The sequence below is a fragment of the Antechinus flavipes genome, chromosome 2 (assembly GCF_016432865.1).
Source record: "Antechinus flavipes isolate AdamAnt ecotype Samford, QLD, Australia chromosome 2, AdamAnt_v2, whole genome shotgun sequence".
NCBI classification, from domain to species: domain Eukaryota; kingdom Metazoa; phylum Chordata; class Mammalia; order Dasyuromorphia; family Dasyuridae; genus Antechinus; species Antechinus flavipes.
Genome location: NC_067399.1, coordinates 684,278,375 through 684,290,811, shown reverse-complemented (window position 1 = coordinate 684,290,811; position 12,437 = coordinate 684,278,375). Strand labels below are relative to the sequence as shown.

General features: G+C 44.8%; 1 protein-coding gene across 1 annotated transcript in view; it reads left to right on the top strand.

Moving 5' to 3' along the window:
• Positions 1 to 12,437, top strand: part of CFAP46 (cilia and flagella associated protein 46) — a 123,098-nt gene that overhangs the window by 70,732 nt on the left and 39,929 nt on the right. The window contains exons 36-39 of the mRNA XM_051973884.1: positions 1,010 to 1,156; positions 5,092 to 5,289; positions 5,539 to 5,645; positions 11,430 to 11,606. Of these exons, the coding sequence (XP_051829844.1) occupies positions 1,010 to 1,156; positions 5,092 to 5,289; positions 5,539 to 5,645; positions 11,430 to 11,606 (629 nt within the window). The remainder of the gene's footprint in view (positions 1 to 1,009; positions 1,157 to 5,091; positions 5,290 to 5,538; positions 5,646 to 11,429; positions 11,607 to 12,437) is intronic.

Here is a 12,437-nt window from a genome sequence, read left to right as displayed (position 1 = left end):
TTCCACAGATGGGGCAGCAAGATGGGCTAGCGTTCACCCCTCAGGATGAGCCTCTGGAAGATGCTGCGCTCAATGAGCTCCACAAAGCTTACCCCATGTTTGAGTTTGCCAGGACCTCTGTGACTCCAGAGCAATGGCTGGAACTGAGAGCGGGGAATTGGGCCCAAACCTCTGGAGGGCAAAGGTGGCAGAGGGGGTCCCCCAGCGTAGGCAGCTGCTGAGTGGGTCACCGGCTTGCTCGATGTTGTCAGTCCTGGCTGAGGTTTGCCTGGAATATTAGCAGCTGCTCTCTTAGCTAGGGGCCTTTCGTGAGGTGCCAGAGCTGGGGATCCTACCGAGGAGGTGAGGAGGAAGGACTGGGAGCCTCCCCCAGCCAGAGAGAGCTCCGTTCATGTGCAGAGTCTGAGCGAGGCAGGTAGCACGATGGGAAAATCAGTTCGAATCAGTCTCTCATCTGGAAGACGACATGAAGGACTTTGTTTATTCCTAGAGAAGTTATGGGGCCTTTGTTTAGTCCTTCCTCTCCTTTCAGAGCTCCTCAGTCAGGCCGCCATGGCCCAGCCTTAGGGAGATGGGGGCAGAGACTCGCCCCCGTTCGGTGGGCAGGCAGCGCTGACTGGGAAGACAAGTTAGCTCCTTGAGCTTAGGAAGCCGTGGATCAAGTTGGATCTTGATCCCACACTAGCTTTGGTGCCAAATCCTGCATGTTTCCATCATTTTATTTGGAGGAGGCTCCTTTCCACGGTGTTTGTTTGGAGGCAACTAGGAGGCTCATTAGACCGAGTCAGGAAGAAGTGAGTTCAAATGCGGCCGTACATTTTACAGCTATTACCCCTGTTTACCTCTTTTCCTCATCTCTGAGAGAAGAGTAATAACAGCACCTTCTCCCCAGGATCTTGGTGAGAATCAGATCGGTTCTCGTGTGAAGAGCTGGGCGCAGGACCCGGCACACAGTGGGTGCCAGGTTGTTATCTCGAGAACATCCTCCTAATAGCTCGTGGTATTACAGGTTTTGGAGCTCGATGAACAGACGGGGAAAGGTCTCCACGACATTTCCTTCCCATATCTGTGGATGTACAAGGCCGAAGTGCTGCTTGAAATGGACTCTTACCAGCCAACGTGGCTGCTCCTTGCAGAAGCTCAGGGGGCCTTCCGGGTGAGTCGGGGAGCTCTCGGGCAGCACTTTGGGGCCGAGGGAGGAGCTGGGGCGCGGACTTCTCCAGGCCATTGTTGATACTCCACAGTCAGGTTTTTCAGAGGGCCCTTCTGGAGGATTTGGGGGAGAAGTTTCTCATGTGAGGTGGTAGAGCTGAGATACAGGATGAACCCCGCCTTGATTCCCCCACACTTAGCACAAAGGAGAAGTGGCTATTCTCACGTTTCCATTCATGACTTCCTTTCCTCTCCCTCTCTTCTTAATTCTCTGCAGTCTGGCTCCCAAACTTAGCATCCCCTGAAACAGCTCTCTCCCGAGCTACCAGTGATCTCTTAGCTGCCAATCCTGCGTTCTCCTGAGCTCTCTGGACACCTGATCACCTTCTCTTCTTTGATAGTCTCCTCTCTCACACTGGGTTCCCCGGGTTCTCCTCCTGCACCTCTGACTCGTGCTTCTCAGACTCCTCGACTGGATCCTGTTCCAGGTCATGCTCATTATCCATGGATGTCCCTTGGAACTCTGCCCTGAAACCTTTGCTCTTTCATGGCCATCTCTGTGCTGATGCTTCTCAGACCCATTTTCCCCTCCCTAATCTCTCTGCTCATCACATCCCCAACTGCCTTGCAGACATCTTGAATTGGGATCCAGGAGACATCCTCAACTCAATGTGTGTCAAACCAAATCATTTTCTTTCCCCAAAACTTTTTTGTTCTTGTACCTTCCTAATTACTGTGGAGGGCCCCAGTCCCCCAAGCTTGAAACTTAGATTCTCCCTCTCAAACCACATCTTCAAATCCCCAAGTCCTGTTGATTCTACCTTTACATGGCCTCAGATAGACATTGCCCTCACCCTGATGCAGACTTTTATCATTTTCCTTTTGGAATACTGTTACTCAGTCATTTCAGTCGTGTTCTACCCTTCATGACCCCATTTGGGATTTTCTCAAAAAAGACACTGGAGAAATTGGCCATTTCTTTCTCTAGCCCAACTTCTTAAAAAAATAAATTAGACAAAATGGAAAAACAGTTTTAAAAACAGAATTGGTGAAAGAGGGGAATCCACTGAACAAAACAACTCCTTTAAAAGTACAATTGGCCAAATACAAAAAAAATGGGGGGGGCGGTAAAAAAGCTAACTGAAGAAAATAATTCACTAAAAATTAGAATTGGACAAATAGAATGAAATGACTCAATGAGACATTAGACTCAGACAAAATTTAAAAAATGAAAAAACAGAAGAAAATGTGTAATGACCGCGTATTTAAAATCAGCCGGAGTCAGGAACTCAGGTTAAGGGAAAAATCTTCAGTCTTTATTGAAGTGAAGAGGTGAAAAAAGATTGCGATAGCAATATGGGCAAGAAGGATTGCGATAGCAATATGGGCAGCTGCGACAGGAAGCCAGCTAGCAGAGAGAGAGATCTGAGCTGAAAGGTCCTTGCAATGGCAAAAACAAGCAGTCTCTCCTCCCCTTCCTTTTCCACTCCCCTGCCTCCACCCACCAGAATCGTCATTTCCTATACAACACATCAGGACTTGCACAAAGAGTGGGCGGGGGCCATTCTTTCTCCAAGCTTATATATTAATAGAGTATGACCCAATTACTATTTAGCCTCATGTGCTTGGGACCTCAGTGCATCAATTCAAGCCTCAGCCCATTACAAAAATGTAAAATATCTCATAGGAAAAACTGATCTGGAAAATAGATTCAGGAGAGACAATCTAAGAATTGTTGGCGGGCCTAAAAGCCACAATGGGAAAAAAAAAAAAAAGAGCCTGCACAATATCTTTCAAGAAATCATTGAAGAAAACTGTCCTGATATCCTAGAACCAGAGAGTAAAATAGTCATTAAATGAATGCACCGATCACCTCCTGAGACCCTAAAATGAAAACCCCAAGGAATATTGTAATTAAATTCCAGAGTTAGCAGGAGAAAATATTGCAAGAAGCCAGAAAGAAACAATTCAAATATTGAGGACCTACAATTACCCAAGACCTAGCTGCTTCCACATTAAAAGAATCAGAAGACCTGGAATATGATATTTCAAAAGGCAAAGGGGGTTGGACTGCAGCCAAGAATCAAATATCCAGCAAAACCGAACATATCTTTCAGGGGAAAAGATGGACATTCAATTAAAAAGAGGATTTCCAATCATTTCTGATGAGAAGACCAGAACTGAACAGAAAATTTGATCTCCAAATACAAAATTCAAGAGAAGCATAAAAAGGACAGCTCTTTTGCTCCCCACCTGTCTTGTAGGTGCTATTCCACTAGACACTACCTGGCCAGACATCACCAGCTGCCACTCAGCTGTACTTTGCTCATGATGCTGCTCTGCTGGAAGCTGCTTAACTGGGGTGTATGGTATGAACAGGGAAGATGAGCATCTCTGCCGGGCCCCTTCGAGGGCTGCCGGCCACCCTCACTGAGCCCCCTCCAGGGCTGCCGGCCACCCTCTCCCACCTTCACCTGTGGCTCCGAGAAGCAGTGGTGTGTACAGCAGCCACACACAGGGAAAGCTGTCTCGGCCAACAAGCTAAAGTAGGCTTTGAATAGTCAACAGACCTCAGAGCCATCAGTGAGTTAGGCGCCCGTCACCATTTAAGCGTGTGAAGGCTCCTCCCTTTGAGTGGGTGGCTGAGAACAATTTGTTCCACAGGCACAAAGGCGGCTGAAGCGGGGGCTGTGGGCTCAGAGCTTGATCTGACATCAGAGACAAAGGTCGGCCGCTGCCTCCCAGAACACCACCCGTTACTCTGATTTTTCTCTTTGCCATTTGCCATCGATGGATCCGGAAGAAAGAGCGAGGGTGACATTTCACACATCTCTGTCTCACTTAGAGAGGAATCGGGAGCAAGTCAAGACATTGGCTGTCATGTCACTGATGCTCCTTGAAAGTGAAGAAGAAAAACCTGTCAGTTTGTGAATCGGTTGAAACCCTTGGCTGCCTTTTCCTTTCAGAAACATGGGCACTGACATGCTCATTTAACATACATTTTTCTGCTATGGATGTTTTGTTGTTGTTTGTTTGCTTGCTTTTCTATTTTATTTAGGAAAAAAAACAAATCCTTACCCGGGACCATCAAAAAAAGACCCCCAAACAGTCATTTGGGGGACGTTTCACGCCTGGCGAGGCTGCCCAGGCCTTAAAAGTTTGCCTCGACTGCTTCTGAAAAGGGTTTTGGGTAAAGCCAGAAATCAAAACCATTCTCACAGTAAAAATGGGCTTTTCTGGTCTTTGGGACTCTGGCCTTGACACGGCCAATCCCAAGTGAAGTCTTCTGCGCTCACAGCAAGGCTTCTCAGCTGGACTGGCCCCGGTGGCTATTTTTTAAAAACCAACCTCCTCGCTGTCCAGAAGCTGGCACGACCAGTGGGCACATTGCAAAGGACTCGCGGCCCGTGGGTCCCCAGGACCTCCAGAGTCAGCGCTGGCTGTGACTGTTGCTCAGCCCTTTGTTTTCGAAGAGAACCCTTGATGTCAGGGTTTGTGGGACTGCTCTGAGGTAAATCTGAGGACAGATTCATCAGTGATCACTTATGAGATCTTGATATATTGTTAATCCTCAGATGCCTTTGGGCCAGACATTCTCTTTCATTGCGAGCTGGAGCCATCCTGGAAACACCGGCTTCTTCAGAGCCGCATCCACTTAGATAGCAGCTCCTGACTGGAAACCTGGATGCTCACTCAAGAATTCCCGGAACCCTGGAGCATCCAGGCCCTTCCCTGTGAAAGGCAGAGGAGCTCCAGAGGTTCCCATCTCATGCAACACATCATAGAATTTTTTTGATCAAGCAAGGAGAGGCCATGAGAAGCTCCCACCCAGGGCAGGTTTTCAGCAACTGAAATCAGACAGACAGATAGAGACAGAGGGAGGGAGAGGGCGGCCTCTGCCCCGTATGTGCCTGGTTCCTGAGCTTCATTCTTTTTCAGGAACTTGGGGATGAGTGTGCAGAGGCAAAGTGTCTATATCTTCTAGCTGAACTGGCAAAGAAAGAATTAAAATATGAACAGGCCAAGAAAATGATTGAGAGGGCTCAGAAGCTGAAGGGAAATGAAGAATTCTGGTACCACTCCACAGTAGTACTCATCGATACGCTCTTAACACAAGAAGGAGGAAGGGAACCTGTGGTAAGAAATCTCCCAAAACTCCCCTAGCCCCTCGACCACCAACCACTGGGGCAGATAGCTGCTGATGCCGGCTCTCTCATCCCCATAGTTGCAGATGCCGGCTCCTTCATCCCCCAGTCATCCTCCCTTGCTCCCTCATCCCCTGCCCCGCTAACTCTCAGACCTACTTTTTGTGGAGCTGAATGTCTTCTCTCCAGCCTTTTGCTGCCTCATGTCAGAGATGAGCTGAACTGTCACGTTGATCCCCAGATTCCTAACATTATCCAGAAGACAATTGATGTTTTCCTGTCCCTGATCCAAGACAGACCCAACAGGAAGTCCATCCTGAACTTCTTAGCCATGTGTCTGGAAGCCAGGTAACTTTCCCAGAGAGTGATGTGAAGAAAGACAAATTAAAACTGATGGGCAGAAAGCCAGTTTGGGGGCAGGTGAGAGAGGCTCCGCTCAGGTTAGGGCCAGGCTTTTCTCACCCGCCAGCTTCCTCGGATAATGATGCACCTGAACAATAAGAGGGAAATCTGCCGGTACTTCCCTCTTGTGCTTCCTGACAGCCTTACAGAGCCCTTCCCAAAGCACTGAGCACCCTGGCCAGGTGACATCTCCGAGAGAATTCTCTGCCATGTGGGGACAGCCTCCCTACCCCCAGCCCGTCGAGAGTGGCAGGAAGGGCCTGGTTTGTCTGTGTCTCGGTCCCTCCTTCATCTTCAGTCTCTCCTGATCTGTGGGTTTCTGCCTACATACCTGAGCTGTGCCCACTTTTTTTTTTTTTGCTGAGGCAATTGGGATTAAGTGACTTGCCCAGGGTCACATAGCCAGGGATTCAGCACAGCAAGGCTTCTGGGACAGTCACTTTCATTGGCAGGTAAAACTTGGGAGGGGGAGAAATGAGTGGGAGGTTTGACAATGAGTGAAGATACCAGAGACATTTCTGGGAGCTAGATGGTAAAAGGAAGAAGAGATCTGAACAGGAGCTGGAGCAAAAGGCAGGATCGAGTGGAGACATTTAAAAGATGGGCACAGAGGGCAGCTGGGTGGTGCAGTGGATAGAAACCAGCCCTGAAGTCAGGAGAACATGAGTTCAAATCTGGCCTCAGACACTTAACATTTCCTGGCTATGGATATGGATAGGATTTTTCATCATAAGTCCTTCAGAGTAGTCCTGAATCATTGGACTGCTGAAAATAGCAAAGGCATTTACAGTTGATCATCCCAGAACATTGTTATTACTTTGTACATAGTATATTTCACTTTGCTTGAGTTCATGGAGGACTCTCCAGATTTTTCTGAGAGCATCCTGCTCATCATTTCCCATAGAACAATAATGTTCCATTATAATCACATACCCCAGTTTATTTATCCATTCTCCAATTAATGGGCATCCCCTCAATTTCCAATTTTTTTACTCTGAAAAGAGTGCAGCTATACATATTTTTGTACATATAGATCTTTTTCCTTCAAAAAAATATTCTTTTGGGATTCGTGCCTCATAATGGTATTGTAGACTGAAAGATATGCATGATTCTTATTTTTTTAAATAAATTTAATTCAGTTCCTTCTATGTTTGATAAGAAAGACCTTATCAGAGAAACTTGCTTCAAAATTCTTTTTATAATTATAGTTGTTAACCATATTTTACCCTGTTTATTCTATTCTCATTCCTTTTACCTTGTCCCTCCAAATATTTTTGCTTCTAATCACTACCTCCCCCAAAATACAAAGTGCCTTCCCTTCTGTCACCTCCTTCCCCTCCTACTTTTTTGTAGGATAAGATAGATTTCCATATTTCTATCTATGTATTACCTCCATCATAAAAAGCTTTTTCTTGCCTCTTTTTATGGCAGATAATTTTCATAATTCCACCTTTCTCTTTTCCTTTTCCCCAATATATTCCTCTCACACCCCTTAATTTCATTTTTAAGATATTATCCTTCATGTTCAATTCATACCTGTGCCCTCTGTCTGTATGCTGTATTTCTAACTCCCATAGTATTGGGAAAGTTCTAATGAGTTACAATTGTCATCCTCCCATGAAGAAATGTAAACAGATAAACCTTATTAAACCTTATGATATCACTTTTCTGATTAACTCTTTATGCATCTCCTGAGTCTGTTTTTAAAAATCAGATTTCTTATTCAGCTCCGGTCTTTTCATCATGAAAAGTTTGAAAATTTTCTATTTCATTCTCTACCTTTCCCCCTAAAGGATTATATTCAATTTTACTGAGTAGGTGATTCTTGGTTGTAATCCTAACTTCATTGCTCTCTGGAATATCATATTCCAAGCTCTCTGATCCTTTAATGTCGAAGCTATTAAATCTTGTATCTTTCTGACTGGAACCACTATACTTGAATTGTTTCTTTCTGGAAACTTGCAATATATTCTCTTTGACCAGAGAATTCCAGAATTTGGCTATAATGTTCCTGAGAGTTTTCCTTTGGGGATCTCTTTTAGGAGGTGATTGGTGGATTCTTTCAACTTCTATTTTTCTGATTCTAGAATATTAGGAAAGTTTTCCTTGATAATTTCTTGAAAGGTGATGTTCAGGCTCTTTTTTATCGTGACTTTCACATAGACCAATAATTTTTAAATTCTCTCTCCTGGATTTATTTTCCAAGTCAGTTGTTTTTCCAATGAGATATTTCACATTTTTCCTAAATTTTTTGGTTTTCTTTTATAGTGTCTTGATTTCTCATAAATCCATCACCTTCCATTTGCTCAATTTTAATTTTTAAGGAATTATTTTCTCCAGTGAGTTTAATCCTTTTCCATTTGCTTTTTATGGCATTCTTTTCCTCATTAGCTTTTTGTATTTCCTTTTGCACACTTCCAATTCTCCTTCTAATTTTTCCTCCATCTCTCTTACTTCAAAGTCCCTTTTGAGCTCTTCCATGTCCTGAGACCATTTTTTACATTTCTTGGAAGCTTTGGGTGTAGGAGCTTTGACTTTGTTACCTTCTTCTGATTGTGTTTTGCTTTTCCTTGTCACCATAGTAACTTTGCATGGTCAGAAACTTTTTCTTTTTGCTCATTTTCCTAGCATATTACTAAACCTTTAACTCTTTGTTAAAGTAGAGCTCTTTTTCCAGGGTGAAGCATGTACTGTCTCAAACTTCAGGACTTTTGTGCACTTGTTTTCAGAGATCCTTCTAGGAGTCTGACCACAAGCCCCCTTTTCTGTCCTGGACTTGTTAGGAGGATTCCTGCCCCCTGTAACTGTAAGATCTAATGTGCTAAAGCAACAGAGTCCTTCCTCAGTGCTGGTAAAGAGACCTTCTGTGACTTACATAAACTGATGCTAAGTGAAATGAGCAGAACCAGGAGATCATTATATACCTCAAAAACGATACTGTATGAGGATGTATTCTGATGGAAGTGGATCTCTTCAATAAAGAGAGCTAATTCAGTTTCAGTTGATCAAGGATGGACAGAAGCAGCTACACCCAAAGAAAGGACACTGGGAAATGAATGTAAACTGCTTGCATTTTGTTTTTCTTCCCGGGTTATTTATACCTTCTGAATCCAATTCTCCCTGTGCAACAAGAGAACTGTTCGGTTCTGCACACATATATTGTATCTAGGATATACTGTAACCTATTTAACATGTATAGGACTGCTTGCCATCTGGGGGAGGGGGTGGAGGGAAGGAGGGGAAAAATCGGAACAGAAGTGAGTGCAAGGAATAATGTTGTAAAAAATTACCCTGGCATTGGTTCTGTCAATAAAAAGTTATTTAAAAAAAAGAGAGAGACCTCCTGTGAGCTATAGCCTCTGGAAACTGTCCCCCACTGGCCACGACTACCCTGGTTTTCTAAGGCCCTCTGCCCCTATTTGTAAACCTTTCCAAGTTCTTTTTGGTGTCTCTAGGCTGTCTGGAAGCCACCCGTACAGGTGCTGATTCAGAGGTCCCTAGGCCAGTTCCTGCTTTACCAGCATTATGCACTGGACTAAGTTGTCTTCAGCTGGAAAGTGTTCTACTCCATCTTTTTGAGTGTTCTGATGCTCTAACATTTGTTTAGATGCATTATTTAAAGGAATTTAGGGTGGTTTGGGGGAGACCAGACAAGTTCCTGCCTTTATTCTGCCATTGTGGCAGTATCTCCCAACCACGATCTCTTAGCAACCAAATGTTCTCACTCCTCTTTAGCCTCTGGGCAGCCTTGGATACTGTTGGTCATTCTCTCCTCGATGCTCTCTTCTCTCTGGTTTTCAGGACCTCTCTCTCTCTCCTGGTTCTTCTCCTACCTCTCTGATGGCTCCTTCTCTGTCTCCCTTGCTGGATTCTTATCAGATCATTTCTTCTAACCTTTGGTGTCCCTCAGGTTTGTGGTTTGGGCCCTCTTCTCTATTTCATCAGCTCCCATGGATTTAATTACCATCTTTATGCTCAAATCAGCCTTTCCTACTCCAACTTCTTTCCTGATCTCCAACTTTATATCTTCAGTTGGTTTCAGACATCTCAAATTAGTGTCTAGTAGACATCTTAAATGTTTCACATCCAGAATACAACTCATCATCTTTCCCCCTTCCAAACTTCCCTAGTACTGTCTACATTACCACCTCCTGCCAACCCTGCATCCCCAAACTGCAGTATCCTCCTCCATCTTTAGCCTCTCTCACCTCTGTACCCAAGCTGTTGCCTGGTGATCTCTTTATGTACCTCTCAGTTCTGTAGCACTGACCCCACCCTCATCCCCTCACGCCGAGACTATCGCCATAACTTGGGGTCCGTGTCTCCAGTCGTTCCCCACTCTAATCTTCCGTTCAGCCGACAAAGGCCTGACCTTATCCCACCAGCTCTCCACTCCTTGCCCCGAATGTCCTCCTGACCTCTTGGCCATTTCACTGGCAGGACACTCCATCTTGTCTCCCAAGCCTGGAACTCTCTTGATCTTTTTCTCTGCCTCTTTACTTCCCTGGTATCAGCTAAAATCTTCTCCAGGAAACTTTCCCAAGCTCCATGAATTGTAGTGCCTTAACTGTCTCCCCAAAAAGCTTATTTGTACATATTTGTTTGCATGTTTTCTCCTCCTGATCTCCTTTTAGTAGATTGTAAGTTCTTTGAGGACAGGGACTGTTTACCAAGGACTTTGGGCAGTTCCTGATATAGAGTAGGTACTTACTAAACATTTTTGGTTGAATCCAGCTCAAAAACCTTTTTCGTATTTGTAGGTTTGGCGACTGTACTTAACATGGTTCTGGGCACACAGTAAGCACTTAATAATGAAAGCTGATTTCTGGCTTGTTGCATTTAGAACACAAAGGAACTTCAGAAACTGTCTTGTCTCACTTTCAACTATACCACGTTGCTGTAAAAAACAAGATAAAAAAGAACAACTCTTTTTCAATAGCTGATGGGCTGTTTTACCTTTCTAATGGATTAGAAAATCATGCAGCCATCACACACCTGAATTTCCAATCCAATGACCTGGACATTGCCCCATCTTGGTCCCCACCCTCCAAAAAAAACTCCTCTCAGCTCCTTCATCTCCATGAAATCTTTCCTGATCTCCTCACCCATCAGTGATTTTTCCTTCAGGAAATTACTTTGTTCTCTGCCATCTATTTATTTACTTTAATACTTGCTGCTTCCTCCTGGTAGAGCGTAAGAGCTTTGAGGACAAGATCTTTTATCAGTGCCCAGTAAAGTAGCTGAGGACGTAGTAGGAGCTCAATCACTAACTGTCAGATGGAGTGGAATTAAATGAGTATTTGCAGACATCACAATTACCTTTCCAGTGTGTCAGGGGCTTTTTTCCAGTGTCTTTGAATGAGTGATGATGCCTTGTAAGAGTATCCTTTTTTAAATGTATTCTTTTCATTCTAATGAAAACAAGAAATGTATCCTTTGAAGGATATATGGAATATAATTTCATCCTAGTGAAAATAAGAAATGCATTGAATGAAAATAATAAATAAATAAATCTTCAGAAAATAAGCAACCATCTTAATATGGTTATTTTAGCAAAAATGATCAATTCTGTAACCTGACCATTTAAAAGACACAATTAACAGCATGTCTTCTGGGGATTTTTTTTTGGCATAAAAGTTTCAAAACTTTTTTGTTATAGGAAAAATTAGTCTGTGTATATCGAAGAACCAAAATGTTTTTGGGGGGTTCTTTTTGTTTCTTCCCATGCAGGGCTACACAAGTTCAGCTGAACATTGTCTTAGAGTCAGCTGGAGACAATCCTTTGGACTTTTCCTACTTGCTGCAGACTATCAATAAGAGGCTGATAAAAATTGAGACAAAGTTTCTTGAAGGTGGTTATAAGGACCACTGTGTAGATCTAATCCTCCTATCTGCCAAGATCAAGGGGTGAGTTCTGCTGCCTGGGTTGAGGGGTGATGGAAGGAAGGTCACCTTCTTGGAAGGGTCCAAAGCCACCGTCACTTTCTTTCCCCAAAGTTTCACTGCTGTCAGGGACATTGCTATCCCTGTTTCTGGTCCCCTTGGTCTCCAGTCCTGCTGTCTCCTTGGAGTCTTTCTGTTCTTGGCCTGAGTCGGGCCTTGATGGGTCTTCCAGGAGCCCCCTCCCCCTGCTGCCTGCCTCTGCATCCCCTCAGCTGGCTCCCTCCCCCATCCTGGTCTCCCCCTTCTTGAGGAATTGCCCAGAGCTCCTGGATACTCGCCCCAGATCTCAGGGCTGCCTGGCACTAATTGCCTTTGTTCCCCTTTCTCCCCTTTTCTGTTCATCTTAGGGACTCCCACCCCACCCCAGATATCCTCTGATCTATTCTCATACTTTTGATGCTCATTCTGGCCAAAATGATGCTCCTTCCTCAGGTGAGGTGGAATCACCTCGTGTGCAGGAAGCCCGGCACCCTACCCCTTCCCCCAGGGAACCTTCTCTTGCATGTTTTGAGCTAATTCTCTTAGGTTGAAATTGATCTTTGGGGTTGCCAGTCTCCCGGCTAGAGCTCCTGGGTCCCTTTCTCTGTCCCCTCCCGGTGCCGTGCACATTCCCTCTGTGGCTCCTGCTGTGGCAAGTGGACGGCCAGGCATCCAAAAGCACAAGGATGCTCTGCTATCTGGGACGTACTCAGGTGAGTTCTTTAGTTCTCCTCTTTGCCGAGGCAATCCAATCAAAGCATTTTGGCCGTGAAGCACAATGCTCTGCCAGGGCCTATCGTGGAAGGACCCAAACCA